Below are 21,531 nucleotides of genomic sequence, written 5' to 3'. Positions count from 1 at the left end.
AGGTGGGAGGATTGCTCAAGCCATGAGTTCGAGACCAGCCTAGGCAACATAGAGCTCATCTCTACAAAAAAAAAAAAAAATGAGCCAGGAGTGGTAGTGCATGCCTGTAGCCCCAGCTACTTGGGAGGCTGAGGTGGGAGGATCACTTGAACCTGGGAGGTCAAGGCTGGAGTGAGCCGAGATTGTGCCAGTGCACTCTAGCCTGGGTGACAGAATAAGACCCTGTCTCAAAAACAAACAAACGAACACACAACAACAACAACAATAACAACAACAAAATTAAAAACAAAAAAGTTTCATCTCAATCTCACACCTTATATAAAAATTAACTCAAAAATGCATCATAGATGTAAAAATAAAATGTAAAACTATACAACTTTTAGAAGAAAACAGTAGAAATGTACATGATTTGGGATTAGGGAGTGTTCTTAGACCTAACATCAAAAGTACAACCTGGCCGGGCGCGGTGGCTCATGCCTGTAATCCCAGCACTTTGGGAGGCCGAGGCAGGCGGATCACGAGGTCAGGAGATCGAGACCATCCTGGCTAACACGGTGAAACCCTGACACTACTAAAAATACTAAAAATTAGCCGAGCGTGGTGGCAGGCGCCTGTAGTCCCAGCTACTCGGGAGGCTGAGGCAGGAGAATGGCGTGAACCCGGAAGGCGGAGGTTGCAGTGAGCCGAAATCGCGCCACTGCACTCCAGCCTGGGCGACAGAGGGAGACCCGTCTCAAAAAAAAAAAAAAAAAAAAAAAGTACAACCCATAAAATGGGAAAGTAACAAATTGGATTTTATTAAAATTAAAAGCTGTGGCTTTGTGAAATACACCGTTAAGAGAATGAAATTGTAGACTAAGGGAAAATATTTGCAAATTGCATGTGCAAAGGAGTTGTATCTACAAAAACTCCTCAAAGCTCAATAGCAGGAAAACAACCAAATTAAAAATCAGGAAAACATCTTGTTAGTTTAATACTTTTCTTTTTTCTTTCTTTTCTCTTTCTCTCCTCTCTCTCTTTCTTTCTTTCTCGCTTTCTCTCTCTCTCTCTCTGTCTTTCCTTCTTTTTTTTTTTTTTTTTTTGAGGCAGACTCTCACTCTGTCGCCCAGGCTGGAGTGCAGTGGCACAATCTCGGCTCACTGCAAAACCTCCGCCTCCTGGGTTCAAGAGATTCTCCTGCCTCAACCTCCAAGTAGCTGGGATTACAGCCGCCCACCACCATGCCCAAGTAATTTTTGTATTTTTTTAGTAGAGACGGGGTTTCACCATGTTGGCCAGGCTGGTCTTGAACTCCTGACCTCAAGTGATCCGCTGCGCCGGGCCTAGTTTTTTTTTTTTTTTGAGATGGAGTCTCGCTCTGTAGCCCAGGCTGGAGTGCAGTGGTGCAATCTCGGCTCACTGCAACCTCTGCTTCCCAGGTTCACACCATTCTCCTGCCTCAGCTTCCCAAGTAGCTGGGACTACAGGCACCTGCCACCAAGCCCTGCTAATTTTTTTGTATTTTTAGTAGAGACGGGGTTTCACCATGTTAGCCAGGATGGTCTCGATCTCCTGAACTTGTGATCTGCCGCCTCAGCCTCCCAAAGTGCTGGGATTACAGGTGTGAGCCACCGCACCAGCTAGTTTAATTCTTACAATCTTTAAAGCAAGGATTTTACATCGTGATATTAAACATCATGATAGAAAACCAATGACCAATGACTTTGTTTCCAGTGCCTTTATAAAAAATAGTACTTTATAGATAATTTATGTCAGCGTACACGGGGTATACAAGTAATTGAGATTTTAAATTTTACTCTGTTTAATATTATGGGAAACTTATAAGCTAGGTATTTTATTCACTTCAGTTTAATGCAAGTGGTTAGCTCTTCCAGAAAGTTTTCTGTGACTTTTTTTTTTTTTTTTTTTCTGAGACCGAGTCTGGAGTTCGAGACCAGCCTGGCCAACATGGTGAAACCCTGTCTCTACTAAAAATACAAAAATTAGCCGGCCATGGTAGTGGTGGGGGCCTGTAACCCCAGCTACTTGGGAGGCTGAGGCAGGAGAATCACTTGAACCTGGAAGGCAGAGGTTGCAGTGAGCCGAGATCACGCCATTGCACTCCAGCCTGGGCAACAACAACTACTACTATCTATATCTATCTATCTATCTATCTATCTATCTATCTATCTATCTATCTATCTATCCTGAATAGGTAAATCCAGAGACAGAGGCAGATTAGTGGTTGCCAGGGGCTGAGGAGAAGAAATGAAGATTAACTGCTTTATGTGTAAAGTTTCCCTTCAGGATGATACAAATATTTTGGAACTAGATAGAGGTGATGGCTACACAAGATTGTGAATGTACAAAATGCCACTTAATCATACACTTTAAAATGGCTAAGTTTGTGTTCTGTATATTTTACCTCAATTTGAAGAAGAAGGTTGTGTCTCTGGAATCTTGTTTATGTTTGTAGAAAAATCTTTATTTTTCAGGGAAATCATAAAGAGTGAATCTAGCTCTGCCCATTTCTGAGCTAGGAACTATGAGTGGAATCCAAATGAATCAGAGACACGCTGTTTTTTGAAAGTGAACTGGATAGTCTAATAATGTGCTGAGGAATTCAGTAGTCAGAATGGTTACAAGTTAGCATAATGTATTCCCATTACACCACCTTTTCAATGCTCCTCATATGTAAAAGGTATCAATAAATATATAATTAAACCAAAATCCTCTTTGTTGGAATATATTCTATTCAGCTGCTATTGCCCAAGTGGCCCTTGCAAATCTTGGGATGCTGTGCCTGTGAAAGCATTTTGTATTGTGATGGTGGCCTCAGGGTGAGGGAAGTGAGGATCAAGGGGAATGGGGTGTTTGCAAAATGTGGCTTTGGGGCCCGGAATGTTTACAAAAATTTTGAAATCCCAGCCTTTTCTTTTCATTAGTGATGACCCTTTCAAACACCCAAGCCTCTTTTCTTGAAATTCTTAATCTCGTTTTTCCTTTAAAAATGTATAAAATCCTGTGCATGATACATGCCGAATGACTGTCCTTTAAAAATCATTACAATGTAAAGTTCTTTACTGAAATTTGTTTATTTGTATTTTATTTACTCTTAACCATGATCCTGAAATTTTTAGGTACAAGTTCTGGGCTGGATCTTCTCTGATTGCTCTTTATAGACCTACTTGCTACCTTTCTCTACTGTACCCTAGGCCCTGGAAGGCTGACCTCCATCGATTGCATCAGTGGGCTCCCATACCCTCTGGCTTCCTGTCAGGTTCAGCCGTGGGAGGCACAAATAGATCAGAGGGTAGGAAGAGAAATAATTTGGGATACGTATTTATCCACCTCCCTCTCTGAAGGCTATGAATTGGCTGTGGTTGTGTTCTTCTACTGAAGGCCACAGCTCCTTTTAGGTGGGCCTCTCTTATAGCTACACCTGTGGCCACAACTTCAGCAATCACTTTCACTCCATTGCAGATATTTTTTTTCTTGCTGTTTCTGAACTAGGAATGGTAAAGGCTCCATATTGGTTTTGGTCCTTTGGTGCTATACCACTCCTTGCTGGTTTCCCTTAATCCTGCACACACGTAATTTGTGGGGCCGGTGCAATGCAGGGTCCTTTGTTCAAAAATTACAAAGGTCGGCCGGAGTGGTTCATGCTTGTAATCCCAGCACTTCAGGAGGCCGAGGCAGGAGGACTGCTTGAGGCCAGCAGCTCAAGATGAGCCAGGGCAATATAACTAGACTCTTCCATTTCTATATACATTTTAAAAATTCCAAAGAATTTCAAGATGGGGATTGCAAAGCATTAAACTAGTGTGTGGCCCCTCTAATTTTGAGGTCCAGTTGCACAGGTTGCACACCCATGGAGCTCGGTCCTGCCTGCACTGTATTGTAAATACTACTTACCTTAAATGATCTGCAGTTATCTATTGAGAATACCACCTGTTTCCTGCCAGAATTCTTTCTGATACAAGGTCTCATGTGTTCTCTCTCCCACTTAAAAAGAATTGTGGCTCCATTAGGGAATCTGGAAAACTAGCTGTAATCTATACTCACTGTGCAATTTAAAACTTTAGTAGATTTGCATCTGCACTAGGAAATTAACTAATTCTCTCTTTTCCTCACCCTCACAGCTAACAAAGCCACTCATTTGGGACTAACTTGAAGCTGGGAACTATTGTGGGCCACCATAGCCCTTGCATGCCACCTACTATTGCCACAGCTGAAATGTGTGACTCCCAAGCACGCCTCCTGGGCAGGTGCAGGAAGTTTTAGGAGTTACCCAAACCAGTTGATCACTTCTAGTTTTTTGTATTAGATACAGAATCTACTAAATAGGCTAATTAAAAAAATATGGCTTAAGCTGAGAACCTTCTCATATCCTGGAACCTATTTTTCTTTCTGGCTAGAAACTTACCCTAGATAGCAATCTCTTAGTATTACTAAACAAATATCAGTTAGGCCTCTGGTCTTGAGTAAGGCCAGCTCTCTCAATACCACCCTTAACAGAATTGAGGGTTGAACTTACTACAATAAATTATGCTGCCTTGTTGGTTTCAAATGGGAGTTCCATAAACCCTCCTGTGCCTCAATTTTCTGTTTTTGTTTTCATTGCTTTGGTTGTTGCAGATTCAAGGATGGCAAAGAAACAAGGGTTTGAGAAACACCCTACAACCCTATTGTTTCACTGCTTTCACTTGCCACTGAAAGTGAACGACTCGCCTGCCTCTGGATCACTGGGACTGCTTCAACAACTGCATGAATTATATCCATCACTCATCCCTAAAGCACACACTTGATTTGTGCTACCCCCTTCATTTGGTCCTGTTGCCTCTCTGAGCCTTCATTCTGGCAGCAGTGGGTAGAAGGGCAACTGAGGTGGTATTTCCCCTTCCATGCTCTTGTCTATTTTTCCATGCCTGCAGTTTGTCCAGTTTTTAAGAAGCTCTCGCAAAGCTCCACCTTTAATATAAAGGGAAGTATTTTATAGAAGCGTTCACTTATTTGAAGAGTTACCAAATATATTGTCTTATCTTTTCCCAAAAATGCACACTTTCTCTTAAAGAGGACAAACTTTCATTTTAAAATGGGGTCATATGTAAAAATCATTCCAGCTGCTTAAATCCAGAGCATGGAAAAATTACTCCAAGAACAATACACAAATGCTCACTGGGCCTAAAACGTTTCGTTTGATTATGGACTGGATACATTTCCATTCAGCTCTGATTTGTTCCTGAGATAGGCAAATAACCAGTGTAGCCTCAGAAATGATCCTTCTCTTGGGAAAGCCAGCAGCATTGTGGACAGTCTAGACAACTAGAAGGAGCCAGAGAGGTCTAGCATCTAAACTGAAAACGAGGCAAGTCAGTCACAGTTCTGGACTGGGTGGCAGAACCGTAAGCAGAGTTGAGAATTTCACCCAGTGCATCTGATTCCAAGTCTATAAATTCTTGAGGTGTCTCTGCAGTGATGCACATTTTCAGGGAAAACCAGCCCCTAACTTTAATTTGCCTGTTCCTGTCACCCAGTCCTTCATATATGCTGTCTTCTGTGGAATTAAATGCGTTCTTAACAATTACCTGTCTACCTTGCTCTTTTCAGGGCTCAGGTCTGACTTACATGCTACCCTGAATGGCTCATGGTGACAAAAAATGCCATTTCTGGATGCCTATTATGTACTAGCATTGTTTTGTTAACTTAAAAAATGTTAGGCTGGGTGCAGTGGCTCATGCCTATAATCCCAGCACTTTGAGAGGCTGAGGTGGGAGGATCCTGTGAGCCCAGGACTTTAAGACCAGTGTGGGCAAAATTGCAAAACCCGTCTCTACAAAAGAGAAAAATTTAGCCAGGCATGGTGGTGCACACCTGCAGTCCCAGCTACTTGGGAGGCAGACGTGCAAGGATCACCTGAGCCTGGGAGGTTGAGGCCGCAGTGAGCTGTGATCATGCCACTGCACTGCAGCCTGGGTGAAAGAGCAAGACTGTTTCAAAAATACATGTATGTAATTATTTATAACAGTAATAATTCAACAAGCCTCATAATTTTTAATTTTAATGCTTAAAAGGGTTATGTTTATTTTACTTTTAAATTTATTTCATTTTATTATTTTTCAACCTGATCATCTCAGACAATAAATTTATTTCAAATGTATTTGAAACATGTCAAATATTCAACAGCAGTAGGGAAACTAGTATGGAAAGTTCCATATGAGAAATGGAATAATGAATAACTTCAACAATTTTCCGTATTTCACTAATCTTGTTTTATTTATTTAGTGTTTTGATGGGGAGGGGATGGAGTATTGGAAAGCAAATCCTAGATATATTTTCACTCAAAATGCCTCATTATGTATCTGTAATAGATAAGAACTTTAAAAAAAAACTGCAATGCCATTATCATATCTGAAAAAGTGATTACTTTCTTAATATCTGAGAGTCTACATTTTGTCTCAAAATTGTCTTTTAAAAAAATCTAATTTATTTATTCAAATCAAATCCTCACAAGATCTAAATATTGTATTTAGTTGTTACTAACATTTTAGAATGTTATTTATTTTAGAAGTCATTTATTTACATGCATTTAACCTTTATATTAAACCAACGCAGAAGGTACGGTCCCAGCTCAGAGAGGTTAAGAAACCTTACCAAGGTCTCATTGCTGGCAGGCACCGGACACATAATTTGAATTAAATCTTCTTAACTCCAAAGCCTCCATGCCACTCCTTCTGATGCAGGCTAACAGAATTTTTCCTGTGTTGCAGAGAGGCAAAAGGGCCACTATTTAAGAGAGAGGGTCCGGGTGTGGTGGCTCATGCGTGTAATCCCAGCACTTTTTGAGGCCGAGGCAGGCAAATCGCTTGAGTCCAGGAGTTCGAAACCAGTCTGGGCAAGATGGTGGAACCTCATCTCTACAAAAAAATACAAAAATTAGCTGGGGGTAGTGGCGTACACCTGTAGTCCCAGCTACTGGGGAGGCTGAGGTGGGAGGATCACTTGCGCCTGGGAGGTCGAGGCCACAGTGAGCTGACTGCTAACCCTGATTGCCTCCATAGACTGTGCCACTGCATGCCATCTGGGCTGACAAGAGTGAGACCCTGTTTAAAAAAAAAAAAAAAAAAGGAAAGAAAAAGTAAAAAGAGATAGGGTTTGGATTCAGGTTGGCCTGGATGCAAATTGGTGCAAATTACATAATCTCTCTGAACTTTCATTTCTGTCTGCATCTGTAAATAAGGATAATGATGAAGATTTGGGGCAGATTAAATAAGAATATGCATGCCTAGTATTTAGCACAGTGCGTGGCACATGGAAAGCACTCGATAAATGTTAGCAATTAATGTAGAAGAGGAAAAAGAACCACAAAGTATTTAAACATTTGCATTTGTTAGTAGCTCGAGGAAATGGTGGCTCATCATTGTTAATAGAGCCTGCTTAGGATTGAGGCTGAAGGGGGGAAGGGTGGGAGTGGGGATAGGATAGGGGAGTGGCTCTACCTGGATTGGAGAAAGGAGTTCTGGACATAAAGATTTAAATTGGTGTCCGAGGAGTTCTCACAAGGCCTCAGCTGGAAAACAGTTAAATGCATCTTCTGACCACTAACCCAGGTTGCCTCCAGAGAAGGAAAACCAAGTGGGTGGCAGACAGGATGGGAGGGAGACCTCTTGCTGTTTATTTGAATTTGGAACCATGTGAATGCATTCAACCTATTCCAAAAGAATAAATTACATTTAAAAATGGTCTTTTGCTATGGGGATAAGTGCTGAGAATGGTAAGACTAGGATCTGATGATAATAATAATAATAATTCCATTATACTTTGTGCAGCCCTAGGAGGGCTTCAGTCATGCAGGACAGGTTTTGAACTAAGATTGGGACTTTTTCAGCCTGACTCTGATTTCAAAGATCCAAGCTAATATTTTAATTTCAGTCACCCTCCTTCTGACCCTGATTGTAGAAAGATTCCAGACCCAGCGCTCATGGACTTGGTTTATTCAACCTGTGGATTGCCTTCAAGAGTATGCATTGTTGGGAGTCAAGTCTATTGGTAAAATCAGGGATGCATTGTCTGTGCATCTGCCGGTGTTTCCCAGTCCTTTTGGTGCTCTCTCTCTCTCTCTCTCCCTCTCTCTCTATATATAATTATATTTTTTGAGACAGAGTCTTGCGCTGTCACCCAGGCTGGAGTGCAGTGGGGCAATCTGCTCACTGCAGCCTTAACCCCGTGGGCTCAAGCCATCCTCCTGCCTTAGCCTCCTCAGTAGCTGAGACTACAGGCATGCACCACTATGCCTGGCTAATTTTTTATTTTTTAATAATAAACGTGGAGAGGGTCTCTCTACATTGTCCAGGCTGGTCTCAAACTCCTCAGCTCAAGCGATCCGCCTACCTCATCCGCCCAAAGCGCTGGGATTATAGGTGTGAGCCACCCCGCCTGGCCCCATAGATATTTTTCTGATGCTTCAATCAGCTAAGACTCTGAGGATCTGATTTTCTAGAGTCCTTTGGAAGGTGTGGGGGGAGGGGGGGCGGGGGAGGATACACAACCCTATTCACAAATATTAGTAACTTGCTTTAAACTCTAAGGCCTTACATAAAATAACTCATTTAAACCTCACAATAACACTATGATATGAATACTATCATTCCCATTTTACAGGCAAAGAAACTGAACCAAGCGGTTAATTTGCCTAAGGTCAGAGCCTGCAGAGCTAACCATCTAGCATTACCATCACTCTGTTGGCAATGAACAGAGCGGGCCAAGCGTGTAGGGTGTAGGGGGACCTTTGAAGATGACAAAAGCGTCCTTGGCTGTGTAGCCGCAAATCCCAAATCCTTCCTTCTCTGCAGCTTCTGGTTTAGGAGCTGGAAAGACAGGCTGTGAATTTCCACGTTGACCTGGGGCAATTAACTTAACTCTCGGAATAGGTTCCTTATCTGCCCCGGGGAGGAGTTTTAGATTAAAAGGGTGTGTGTGTGTGCTGGGAGGAAGGTGGAGGGGCTGAGTTTTCTGGGCGGTGCGGTTTTCCCAAGTCCCGTTTTGAGGTTTTGTCCCAGCCAGCTCCCGCTCAGGTCCCTGGGCGGTGACGGTGGTCAAGCTTAGCTTGGCTGTTCCTCCTCCGCTTGGAAAAAGGCCGCCACTGGGGCCAACTCCGGCCACAGCGCTGCTGCCAGGAGACCTAGGGTAGGTCTTTTCCCCTGAGGTAGAGACCTGGGTGTACCCTCAGGAAGGCATCTTGAAGTTACTGACAGTTGAGTCAAATCTTGAAGGTCCAGCAGGAGTTAGTAAGAAGAGGTGGAAGGGGAAAGGTTAGGCGCCCCCTCCTCCACCCCTTGAACAAAGAAAGCTTGACGGGGCTTACAATATCCGAGGAAGAGCTGGGCGGGTGGAGAGGTTTGTAGAGGCGAAATCACAACTTGGCTTTATTCTAAGGGCAATGGAAGAGGGTTTTGAAGGCTTTAAAATAATGTCATTAGGAGTTTTAGTCGCTTGGGAGGAATGGGTCGGAGGGGGACAGGAAGCTATCGCAGAAAGCAGCCCACTTGGAAGATGACCGAGGACTGAGGAAAGAGGGCGGGGGACATCGAGCATCTGAAGCTTTTCCCAGTCGCCGCAACACTGTGCGCCGTCCCTCGGCTTTCTTTGCTTATGTGGAAGGGCTCCATAAAGGCTGGGCACGCGCCAAACGCTCATTAAGCGAAATAGCCCAGGTCCCCTCCTCTTTTCAGGGACTCTCTGGTCCACGTGCCCCAGAATTGGTAGGGTAGGCGGGAGGACTTTCCACTGCTGAAGATGGAGAACCGTTACCCCTCAAAAAACACAAAAACCTCGGGTGCTTTTGGCAGCAGTCTCCTCCGCTCATGACCTCATGCTTTAAGCTCCCATATAGCCTCCCTCCGCCCAATCCACACCCAGCGCCCGGGTGGGGGTGGGGTGGGGGACACTGGCGAAGGTCTGGGTAGCGGGAGGTCATTCCTCTTGCGCGACATTTTGGGGGAAGGGGCGCAACGATTTCCCCCACGGAAAAAAATGGGTGTAACTTTCTGTCGTGCAAAAAATACTGTCTTGCCCTCGAGACAGATGCCTCGAACCCGGCTCGAGGTGGTCTGTTTAGCTGAACTACCTTTGGTTCACGTTTCCTCTGACCAGGAAAGAAGCTTGGAAATGCAGGGGTCTCAGGCCAGGTTCCCTGACACCTGGGCCGACCACTGCCACGCCTTCTCGGGACCTGGGGGCCGTCCTGCTGTTGCCCTCCGCCCCCGCCCGCGCCGCGGAGGTTTGAACCTTTGGCTCGCCTTTCAGCCCGCGCCCTGCCCCCTGCTCGCAGCTGCTCCCGGTTTGGGTGCAGCGGTTTCCCCCGCAGAGGAGGAGGAGGAGGAGGAGGAGACAGCGCGAGGGAGCGACTCCGGGCTCGGGTTTCCGCACCAATGCCGAGCAGCCCCGGGCGGCCCCCGGCGGCCGTCCCTCCTCCCCGGCACCACGTTCCACAGTCATGGCGCGCGAGGAGGGGCGAGCGCGCGCGGCGGCTGCACCCGCGCCCCCTCTCCTCCCCTCCCCTCCGCCGCCCGGCCCCTCTCCTAGGCAACTCCCCTCCCCGGCCTGCTGCGCCTGCCGCAGCGAGGGAGACCCCTCCCCGGAGAGCTGCTCTTCCAGCGCGGTCTACTGCACCCCTTCCCCGCCCCCATCGGGGCGGAGGGATGGAGACGCGCGCTTCGCGAACCTCCAGCCCCTTCTCCGGAGCCCCAGCCCTCTCCCAGCCCCACCGAGGCCAGGGTGCGGTGGGGGTAGGCGCGGACCGTCTCCTCGCAGCCCGCCTCGACCTCGGCATCTTTGCAGACCCTTAGAAAAATAAACAAACCCCCTCACAAACCCCAGTCGTTAGCTTGCAAAGCGTGTTACAATAACCGGGACGGCTACGCAGGAAGCAATCCTGCACTGGTCCGGGTTTAAGGCGGCAGCTTCCCGGCCACGCTGCCTTCTCCCCGGCCTCGATTTTCCGGCCATGCCGGAGAGTCCGCTGCACCTCAGGGCTGACAGGTCCCGCTCGCGCAGGGCCGCAACTGGGCCCGTGTCCCCCGTCCCATCCTCGTCCAGAGACTCGCCAGCCTACAAAAGGTGCAACCTCACGCACACGCAAAGCGCACAAATAAAGTCAGCAGCGCACCGCCGCGAAGGCTGCGAACAATGCGCCGGGCGGCCCGCGCCCGCCGGAGCGCTGCGCCCCGGGGGAAAGGGGACGCGGGCGGGGGCCGCGGCGGACGACCAGCCGGTCGCGGCGCTGGACACCTTACTTCCTGCTTCCCCGCCCGCGGCCAGACCCAGCTCTGCGGAGGGATATCTCTCCCCTCCTCGGTCCCTCTCCCTCCCTTCCCCCGCCCTCCCCCTCTTTTTGCTCCTGCTTCCCCCCCCCACCCCGCCTTTCTCCTTTTGCAAGAAAATAATTTGACAGTCGATTTGCTGACAAGGGAGGAATTTGCATCCTGGATTTAAAAAAAAAAAAAGGCCGAGAGGAGCTTGGGAACGGTTGCTAGGGGTGGGTAATGGGTGAAAAAAGGGGGGTACCGGGGAGCGGATAAGGAGGGTTAAGGGAGGGGGCGAGGATGGGGAGCAATGCAAAGGTAAGGCCAGGTTACCGCGGCTCGGCCCCGAGTGGGCTGCGACCGGGGGAGGGGCGAGAGATACATATGTATTTCTGTCTCCCCAGCACACCCCCTTCCCTCTAAGCGATGGCTGAGAGGCGGTGCATGCAGATGGGGAGTAAGTTTCCTGAAGGGGAGGGTGGATGCACGCGCGCAGCCCGGCGCTGCAAATTTCCACCGGGGAGGGAGAACGGCTGGATGCGGAGAGTTTGGAGTTGCTTGCGGCGGAGGGCAGGAAGGGGAGCAGGGCTGGGAAAGGGGGCTGGCGGGCGCTATATCTGGGAGTAAGTTTCCAGCATCAGGAGAGCCTGCACGCTTGCTCACTAGTAAGTTTCTGGCCGGGGAGGGCGCATGGGGAGGAGGAGAGGGAGGGGTGCATGTATATAGAAGGGGGGAGGGGGGAGCAGATTTCCTGCGGGGAGGCTGAATGCATATGGAGAGTAGATTTCCTGAAGGGAGGGTGGAGGCGTAGACGGACCGAGTAAGTTTCTTGCTGGGGTGGTGGAGGAGGTGGTGGGTTGGTGCTTTGGAAACCCAAAGCTTCCTACCCTGGGTGGGGGAGCACACTCTTGTCCTGGGGACGAGGGGCCAGGTTCCCTGCTGGGGAGAGGGGCTTGCATCTGGGGAGTATGTTTCCTGGCGGAGCGATATTTGTTTACAGGCTGAGGGCAGTACTGTAAGTGAGTAGCGCTGAGAGAAGGCGGCTGACATAAATTAATATTGAAATTACTCCATCAGCTCTGCTCGCCCCCCATCTCACCCCCCAAGCGGATACTGGTCTTCTCGTCGGATTGCCCATGCACTTGTTGCAGAAACAGCCAAGGTAGGCAAGAAGCTTATTAAGTTTCATTTTTAAAAAATTAGTTTGGGGATGCTCCTCGAGAAGACGGGGGTGGGGCGAAGTGGGGAGGGAAGAGTGGGGAGACAGAAGGAGAAGTCTCCCCCCCCCTTTACTTTCACTATGCAAGCAGGCCTTCTCCCTTCTTCCCTTCTTCCCTCTCCGGGCTGCACAGCATCCCAGCAAAGGGGGAGGGATGAGGTGGGCGCTATAATTGGCAACCCTGGCTTAAAGGTAGTGATGGTGGGCTTGCATTTGAGGTTGTGATGTTATAAAGGCTTCATTCTCCAACTAAGAAACCGCAGGACTCTGCCTTTTGGGGTTTTTGACATGATACATATGTGTATGTATACGCGCCTGCGGGCTCTGTGGGGGCTGGGTACTCCCCAGAAGTTAGTGTGGCCACCCAGATGGGAGAAATGTGTAAGGGGGTAAACCTGTTCCTTCACTCCCCAACTTCAGTTTGGGAGACTGGGAAGTTACTGCCGGTGGTCTTAAGAAACAGATATTAAAAACCAACCAAACCACTCCTTCACCAGCGGAGGCCGAGAGCACCTGGCAGGCAGCCTCTGGCCAGCACTGGACTGGAGCATGTGCGCCTGCCATCCTTAGGTTACAAGAAAACGCTTTCTGGTTCCTCCGTGTGTCTTCTGCCGGCCTGTTAGAGCCAGCTTTGTGGAAACTCTTCCCCAGACTAGACGCAGCTTTGGCAAGTGCCCGTACTGAAGGGGATGGCTTCAATTCAGCATGGCCTGGGCTGTCTTGTGAAGTGCGTGGAAGTCGTGCTTAGGAATGACCGCCCCTGTAGTGGCTAAAGAGTTCATTAAAAAATATCTCCTGAAAACCGGTCCTGGTGCACTTTTCAGCAGGTCATTGAGGAGAGTTTTAAGAAGGGGAGTTTTAAGTTGTCCCAGTTAGCACCCACCTTCTGCATCACTGACCCTTTTAAGAAAGGAGTTTGGCGATAGGAAGTGTGGTGTTGATGCTCACTGACTGGAGAGGATAACAGCAGGAGTCCTCAGCGCTTAACTAGTTAACCAGCAGCCTTTGCCTCTCCTTGCCTCTGTTTTCTTGGTCCTCAGCCTACTGGTTTCTGCAGAAGAGTTGTAGGTCTTAGCTGTCAGCTACCTTGATGATGCTGGGAGTTTTAACTTTGCTAGGATAATTTTAGCATCTCGGGTCCAACCCGGAGACGTTTAGTAGGGTTAGGGAGTAGCCACTAGGCAGTGGGGTTAACTGAGGTTGGTTAAGCTTTCTGCAATTCTGTAGACAGGCTCTGTTCTAGCAGGGTCGAGAAAAATGGGTTTTAAAAAACTCGCTACACGTTGCTGATGGAGAGTGCTTTTTTTCTTTCCTAACTGTCGTCAGATTTCCAGATTGAGGGTTGATATTTGGCAGTTTGAGAGTTGAGTTAGTTGGGAATTAAATATTATTGCTGCTTATCAAATGTTCCTAACTAGGCATTAAACAAATTAGCTATTATTTTTACCTGATGAAAATCTGAGTCTGGTTGTTGTATTTGCTGGGAGGGTAAACAAAATCTTTATGTATGTTCATTCCAGGGTGGAATTATTTACATGCCCAGCCTCAGAGCCAAGAGCAGTCATTCAGGTTTTTTTTCTTATATTTATGAGATTTATTTTATTGTCTTGCTTTGGCCATTAATCAAGTCACAGTAGGTTTTTTTTTTTCCTCTTCTACCGAGAATGTTCTTGCGGTAATAAAGGCTTGAAGGCCCATGAATCATAATTCGTTCTTTTTAAAATATTGTGGTGATTGTCAGGATCTGATTTATAGGAATTGATACCCGGAGTGACACACCTCTCTGGGCTCCGCCCTTTTAGGCATGTCCATTTTCGCCAAAGGATTGTTTAGAAGCCAGCTTGACATCCCAAAAAGAGCATTTCCCTTCTGCTGTATGAGAAGATTAATTTTGCAGGTTCCATAGTAAACATGGGTCTTTTCACAGCTTGATAAGCAGGCTTCCACATAGCAGGCATGTGTTATTATCACATAGCATTTATGTGAGCTTGCTGTGAAAACAGTTGTTCTATGAACTGTGTGGAAAGTACTCAGTTTTGCCTCCTATAACCGGCTTGGGCCTGTGGTTTTTGTTGAGTTAGGAACTTAAAGTGTAAAAGAGGAGACAGACTGTAGTGTTCTTTGCTGCTTGTATAATAAAATGTGTGGTCACAAAAAATAAAGCTTGTTTATGATTTTCTTTTTCTCCTTCTTTAATGGGTGGGTTGGTTATAATAACCGAAAGCGTTATTTTTTTGACAAATGTAAGGATTCTCTGTGAAGCTGATTAGCCAGGAAGTGTTAAAATTGTCTTGTGTTCAATAGTTGGCTCAAGTTTACAGTATTGGTAAAGTGACAAAGAACTTAAAGGTAGTTTTGATGCTCAAGGCTAGGGGAAACATCACTGGAAAGAAAGGTGGGGAAGGTACCAATTTCTAGCCATTTCTGGGCTTTGGATTTTTTATCTTAAAAGTGCGTGGTTTGATCCGTGAGTTCCCTTCTGGCTCTGAAATTCTGTGTCTTGTAAGCGAGGTCTCCAGAGGTCTTGACAGTCTCTTCCTGAGCCAACGGCCAATTGCTTCATGGACTTGGGTGAGCTGATTAACTTCTGTTTTTGTCTTCTCATGGAGAAAGTGGATTTGATCCTTGGTATTCCAGAAAGGACTCTTGAGTGGCCTGGTGATCTTGACCATCAAACACAAGGAAATACTTATGAATAAATGTCTGCCAGTGTCTTGGACAAAAAATTCTCAATTCTATGCGCTAACAGAGAGTGCAGCATGTACATATCCTAGGTACCAAAAATAATTTCTGTTCATCTTAGAAGTTTCTTCTCCAGCCAGTTGGTTAACTTGTCTAATCCTTGGTCAAGTCTAAGGTTAACCAAGCTCTTATTCCCAGGCAGCAGGAGGAGATAGCTTTGGGGAGAAGCTGGAGACCAGAAAGCCCAGTGTGGCTTTGCCTGCTTTCTGTGGGTAATTGGGATTTGGCTGAATATTTGTGATAAGGTTCATAATAATGATATAGTATCATTTTTATCACCAGGATTCTCTGTATTTCACTATGGGCATTTTTGGGAGAAGCTCTTGATGTTTTTATTGACTTTGGACATTGCCATGAAAAGTAAGGATTTAGGGCTGGGCGCGGTGGCTCATGCCTGTAATCCCAGCACTTTGGGAGGCCGAGGCAGGCGGATCACCTGAGGTCAGGAGTTCAAGACCAGCCTGGCCAACATGGTGAAACCCCGTCTCTACAAAAATACAAAAATAAGCTGGGCATGATGGTGGGGATCTGTAATCCCAGTTACTTGGGAGGATGAGGCATGAGAAGTGCTTGAACCTGGGAGGCAGAGGTTGCAGTGAGCCGAGATCATGCCATTGCACTCCAGCCTGGGTGACAGAGCGAGACTCTGTCTCAAAAAAACAAAAACAACAACAACAAAAAAGAAAAGTAAGGATCTAGGCAAGTGGCTTATACCCCAGGCGGTATAAGTGGTGCTCATGGTCCTGCTCTAAAGGCAGTTGAATTCAGCTCATTTTATTTCTGACCTCATAAAACTGTGTGGCTGAGGGAGGAGGGAGGATTAAAATCATCTGGGATCTTGTGGATTAATGATATTTCTGAATTTGCATGTTGAAGGGAAACCAGTAAAATAAAGGAGAACTAACGAATAGTTGATTTCTTTTGTGGAGAGAGGAGGACAAGAACAGCTGGATTCCAGTTACTGGCGTGCGTTGCCACAAGGGTGCTGTGGGCATTTTTAAGGAATAATATAGTCTCAGTAACATGAGTTTGACCCCAGGGCTCTCTTAATAAATCTTTTCTTCTGGGCTAGAGAAAACACACAACAAAAAGCCTCTATGATATTTTCTAAGAATTTTAAGTTCTCAGAGTAGCTGCTTGTAGTAATTTGGTTTACTGAAGAAACAGATGATTCTTGGTCTTTCATCATGGAAGACGATGAGCTGGCATGGGGTAGCATATGCTGAGCTGTTGGGGTTTGGTTTAGCAACATAAACATTTCTTTTTATATGTTTGATAGAGCAGGAAGGGGACAAAGAACCCGTGTGCCTAAATAACAGTGATAACTCTGAGCTCAAAGAACGAGGGTTTTGTTTGTTTGTTTGTTTTTTTGAGACAGCATCTTGCTCTCTCACTCAGGCTGGAGTGCTGTGGCTCAATCTCAGCTCACTGCAGCCTCTGCCTCTCGGGTCCAAGTGATCCTCCTGCCCCAGCCTCCCAGGTAGCTGGGATTACAGGCGTGCACCACCATGCCCAGCTACTTTTAATTTTATTTTAGTAGAGACAGGGTTTCACCATGTTGACCAGGCTGGTCTTGAACTCCTAGCCTCAAGTGATCCGCCCACCTTGGCCTCCCAAAGTGCTGGGATGACAGGCGTGAGGCACCACACCTGGCTGCGAACGAGGTTTTTTTTAATGCCATAAGCAGCCCTGGTTTCTTTCATACATGCGGCAGCTTCTTATTGAGGACTTACTATTTGCCAGGCACTGTGTTAAAGCTCCAGAAATATATTGATAATTAAAAGAGACATAATCATCTCCCTCTACCCATACCCCTACCCTTACCACTTCACTTACAGTCCAGAGGCAGACATGTAAAGAAATATAGCTTGCCAATTGTGATCAGTGCTCTGATGAAACCACAAGTCCAGTGACTTGGATGGATTTCATTAGAGTAGCCTGGAAAGGCCTCTCTGAGGTTTGGGGGTTGGGGGAGACAGCACATGAAGCAGAGGAGAGCCTGTGCAGAAGGACTTTGGTTTTGGAGAACTCAAAGAGGCACAGGTGGTCAAGGATGAAGGAGGGAGGGCAGCATGAGATGATTGTGCAGGACTCTCTGGGCTTTGAAAAGGTTTACATTTCATTTGAAGTGTAGTGGGAAGCCATTGAAAGTTTGGAGTGGGACTGGGCACGGTGGCTCACACCTGTAATCCTAGCACTTCGGGAGGCCGAAGTGGGTGGATAGCCTGAGGTCAGGAGTTCCAGACCAGCCTGGCCAACATGGTGAAACGCTGTCTTTACTAAAAATACAAAAATTAGGCTGCGTGGTGGCGGATGCCTGTGATCCCAGCTACTTGGGAGGCTGAGTCAGGAGAATCACTTGAGCCCAGGAGGTGAAGGTTGCAGTGAGTGGAGATCGTGCCACTGCACTCCAGCCTGGGTGACAGAGCGAGCCTTCATCTCAAAAACAACAACAACAAAACAAACAAACAAAAGAAAGTTTGGAGTGGGAAGCGACAGCCCCTAATTCACGTTTTAAGAAGATTGCATTGGTGGAGAAGAGAGCAGAGAAAGGCAGAGCACAGTAAAGAGGCAGGTGGAGGAGGAGGCGAAGGAGGTGCATGGAGAGGAGTGGGTGGGTGTGAGATGCTCATTAGGAGTAGAATGGGCAGGGCTGCTGTGGGGTGGGGAGAAGCATCTAGAACTCCGAGGTTTCTGGCTTGTGCAGTTGAGTAGATGGTGGTGCTGTTTCCTGAGATGAAGAAAGATTGGGAGAGGGAGGCGGGCAGAATCAAGATATTTTAGTTGGGGCACCACTAAGTTTGAGGTGCCTGTTAGACTCAAAGTGGAGATGTCAAGTAGGGTAATCTGATCTACCACCTAGCACGAGATAAAAATGTGGGAGCCATCGGCATGGAGAGAGCATTTAAATGCAGGACAGTGGACAGAATGCCCTAAGGAGCCCGTGGAGAGAGAAAAACAGGCAGTGTGAAGGAAGTGTGTGCTGTGTGTGTGTGTGTGTGTCTGTGTGTGTAGTGTTTCCTGAGGCTGATAAGGCCAGAAAAATCACCATTGGATTTGTTTCATCGTTTTTTGTTTTTTTTTTTTTGAGATGGAGTCTTGCTCTGTTGTCCAGGCTGGAGTGCAGTGGCGTGATCTCGGCTCATGCAACCTCTGCCTGCCATGTTCAAGTGATTCTCTTGCCTTAGCCTCCCGAGTAGCTGGGACTACAGGCATGTGTCACCACGCCTGGCTGGTTTTTATATTTTTAGTAGAGACGGGGTTTCACCATGTTGGCCAGGCTGGTCTCAAACTCCTGACCTCAGGTGATCCTCCTGCCTTGGCCTCCCCAAGTGCTGGATTACAGATGTGACCTACTGCGCCAGGCCCTGAATTTGGCAAAATGGAATCTGTCTGTGACTTGTGAAGAACAGTTTCAGTGGAGTGAAGGATTGGCTGGGACCACGACTGGAGAGAGTTGGGAGGGGATCGTGAGGGAGGAGCTGCGGACAGCCTGTGTAGTCAACTCTTTGGCAAAATTTGATGATGAAAGGCGAGGAGCAGAGAAACGGAGTGGGAGCTGGAAGGATGTGCACAAGGGAAAGAGGTTTTTTGGAAGGGTTGGTAATTTGTGTGCTGATGGGAAAGATCAGTGGAGAGGGAGTGACTGATCAAGAGAAACGAGTTGGGTCAGTTGAGCAAAAAGCCCTTGAGAAGGTCTGAGGGGAAGATCTGGCCTTTGTAAGGGGGTGGGGGATACTTCAGGGACTTGCTCCATCATGACAGGGAAGAAAAACTGATAAGGGGGCAGATGCTAAGGAGTGGGCAGGCAGGGGACTCTGTGGAGGACCGAGATGCTCTGCCTCCCCAGGCTGAGGCTGCCCTTGTCCCTGGGAAGGAGTTTGGGCTTAGGACTTGATACCAGCCAGAGACTCAAGGGTTAAGACTGCATCAGAAATGGTACTGCATTTTTCTGAACATTTGACTGCGTTACTGAGCGGCACAGAGGAAAGAGTGAATTCTTTAGCTTGGAGAAAAGAGTCTTCAGTTAAAGTAATTTGGGCCTCACATTAAATTTATTTGAAAACTATGATTAGAAAAAGACTTCTGTGATTTTCAGCCCCGTTCAGAGTTGGTGGGTACTGTCATAGGTTTTGAGCAAGAAGCTCAAAAGAAAAAAAAAAGCAAAAAAAAAAAAAAAAAAAGCAAAGGCTGCCTGTTGTTTAGGTTGTCTTTCACAAAAAATATCCCATGGACTACCAGCCTCGGTGGTTCCCAGCCATGGGGTCTGCATGGGAGGTGGGTGGAAAAGGAGAGAGTCAGAGCTGGATTGAGATCCAGCTCTACACCAAGGCTCTGGACTAGTCGACCTCTGAGCCTCTCTGCATCTGTAAAAAGAGGGCTGGTACCATCTTCACCTCTCCTCTTCAAGTTGTGAGAGGGAATCAGATCATGTATGGAAAGTGCGATGTCAACGGTAAGAGGCATAGAACAGAGGCAGCAGCGAGGCGACTTGATCTTCAGCCAGGTCTTCTTTTCAGATATAAAATCTGACAGCCAGCGAAACATTTCCCTTGTCCACTCCCACTGTTGTTCCCTACGTGTAGCTGCCTTCTATTTGGGGTTTTCAAGTTCTCTGTGATCCTTTAGCAAAACTGCTCTTCTTGTTGAAAGGCTGGCCTCAGAAATGCTGGCTGGGCAGTGCCAGTCAATACAGGTTCAAATTCTGATTCCATATTCAGAATCTGGGACCTGCCCACCCAAAGGGCCAAATAAACTTGGTTTGCTCCACAAAGAATCCTGTGAACTGGGTGCAGGAGAACCTTGAACCTACCCCAAGAAACCCGACTGAGGTTCTACGGTCTTAGCCGTCTTCATTTGCATTCAGTGTTTGTTTTGCAAATAAGGATTGTGCTATGAAGCTGAATCTACCTAAAAGCAGTCATTAGCCCTTAGTCTTACTGTGTATGCTGGAAAGTCAATTCTCATTTTAAAAAGATATCCAGCGCTTTTCACTAATCGGGCTCCTGGCCTCTGCCTAAGAAGGTGAAGCTTTATTTATTTATTTAAAAATGATCTTTATTATGAAAAAACTTTAAACATACACAAAAGCAGAGAGGCTAGTATAATGAACTCTCTTGTACTCATCACCTAGATTTAGCAATTATTGAGATTTTGCCACACCTGTGGATAATGGGGCTTCTTCTGTATTTGTATAATAAATATGTGTCGTTGATTTTGAAAAACAGTGGAACTGATACCGATTTGGTTTCATAGAGAGAAGGAAGAAATCAACGAAAAATCAGAGAGAGAGGAAATGGAGGCCATCACTGAAATAACTCGCATTTTGTAGTTCCAAAGCCTCTTTGACGTATCTTATTTGTGTTCTGCAACAACCAGAGAAGGTAGATGTCCTCATTTTATAGCTGAGGAAACTGAGGCTCGAGAAGTAAAATTGGAAAATATAAATAAATGATCAACTAAGAGTCACCTGTTCAGCCAGCATCCAAAGCCCTGATTTAATGCCACAATTTGAATGGTTTCCAAATTTTGTGCACTCTGAAATAGATAATACTATACAGCATTAAATAAAAGAATGTGGTACAGAATATATGTAAAAGATCATGGAAACCAGGAAGATCATCTGGGTGTTTTGGGCTTACAACTCCAATGAGCTTAGTTGGAAATACTCAGATGATTTAAGCATGTTTTTGGCATGACATTTTTGAAAACTTAAATTGTCTGCCTCCATTATTCTGGAGCACAAAGCTTTAAGGCTGCCTTATAATGAAGGCCAAGACTTGACTTTAACAAATTGGGCAGCTATTTGCCATCTGTGTCCTACTGTCAGCTCTGTCCCTTCTGTGGGGCCCCTCAGCAGAGGGACCTGGGTGGTCTAGTGGTCATTTCTAGATGGTGTGGCCTCTAGCCCCTGGGCTCTGACTTTGGAGATAACAGGGCCCTGGACAGCTTGGTCCCTCAGAAAGAATCCTTCCTGAGGGCCTCTAGGGGTCTTTGTCATTACAGAGGCTGCTCCTAGGGCCTCCCTTGGTCTTTGGGAAACTGCCCCCAATCTAACTCCTTTGAAAGATTTTTTTTCTTTTTAAAGGAAAAGAAAAAAAGCTGGAGTTGATGCCCAAGGAGTTTTAATAGGAGTGTCGTTTGAGTTCCCTCTGTTGTCATTACAATAGGAGATACCAAGCTCCCTTAAATTCAACTGAAGGACACCAGTAATGAGGCTGATTCTCAAGTATTGGGGCTTGAGTTCGCTTTTCTTTGTTAATTGGGTGAATACATGCGAGCTGAGGG

At 46.5% G+C, this 21,531-nt stretch overlaps 2 protein-coding genes across 18 annotated transcripts in view; one reads left to right on the top strand and one right to left on the bottom strand.

The window, feature by feature from the left end:
- Positions 1-6,041: 6,041 nt before the first annotated feature.
- LOC106634882 (uncharacterized) lies at positions 6,042-10,810 on the bottom strand. Of its 3 annotated transcripts, XM_055113609.2 has the most exons (3): positions 9,344-10,810; positions 7,479-7,549; positions 6,183-6,896 (listed from the first exon to the last, which is right to left on the bottom strand). In XM_055113609.2, the coding sequence occupies exon 1, from the start codon at positions 10,808-10,810 to the stop codon at positions 9,707-9,709; it is 1,104 nt and encodes a 367-aa protein (XP_054969584.2). In that variant the 3' UTR covers positions 6,183-6,896; positions 7,479-7,549; positions 9,344-9,706. The 3 variants fall into 3 exon arrangements, with proteins under 3 accessions (XP_054969582.2, XP_054969584.2, XP_054969583.2); XM_055113607.2 differs by having other exon boundaries at positions 6,042-6,896; positions 7,479-10,810; XM_055113608.2 differs by having other exon boundaries at positions 6,183-7,549.
- Positions 10,811-11,291: 481 nt separating this feature from the next.
- TRERF1 (transcriptional regulating factor 1) overlaps positions 11,292-21,531 on the top strand; it is a 224,166-nt gene continuing 213,926 nt past the window's right edge. For 5 of the 15 annotated variants that reach the window (XM_034962099.3, XM_034962098.3, XM_034962097.3 and 2 more), the window contains exons 1-2: positions 11,734-11,947; positions 12,360-12,444. The gene's annotated coding sequence lies outside the window, so the exon portion shown is untranslated. Of the gene's footprint in view, positions 11,948-12,006; positions 12,103-12,282; positions 12,445-21,531 lie in introns of those variants that run through there. The other 10 variants (XM_063604902.1, XM_063604900.1, XM_063604897.1 and 7 more) reach the window with 7 other exon arrangements.

This window comes from Pan paniscus, chromosome 5, assembly GCF_029289425.2.
Source record: "Pan paniscus chromosome 5, NHGRI_mPanPan1-v2.0_pri, whole genome shotgun sequence".
In the NCBI taxonomy this organism is placed as follows: Eukaryota; Metazoa; Chordata; class Mammalia; order Primates; family Hominidae; genus Pan; species Pan paniscus.
This window is presented reverse-complemented; position numbering and strand designations above follow the sequence as displayed.

What these genes read in the sequence shown, in the direction of transcription:
- LOC106634882 (XM_055113607.2), bottom strand. Translation starts at nt 10,810, where the DNA reads ATGCCGAGGTCGAGGCGGGCTGCGAGGAGACGGTCCGCGCCTACCCCC.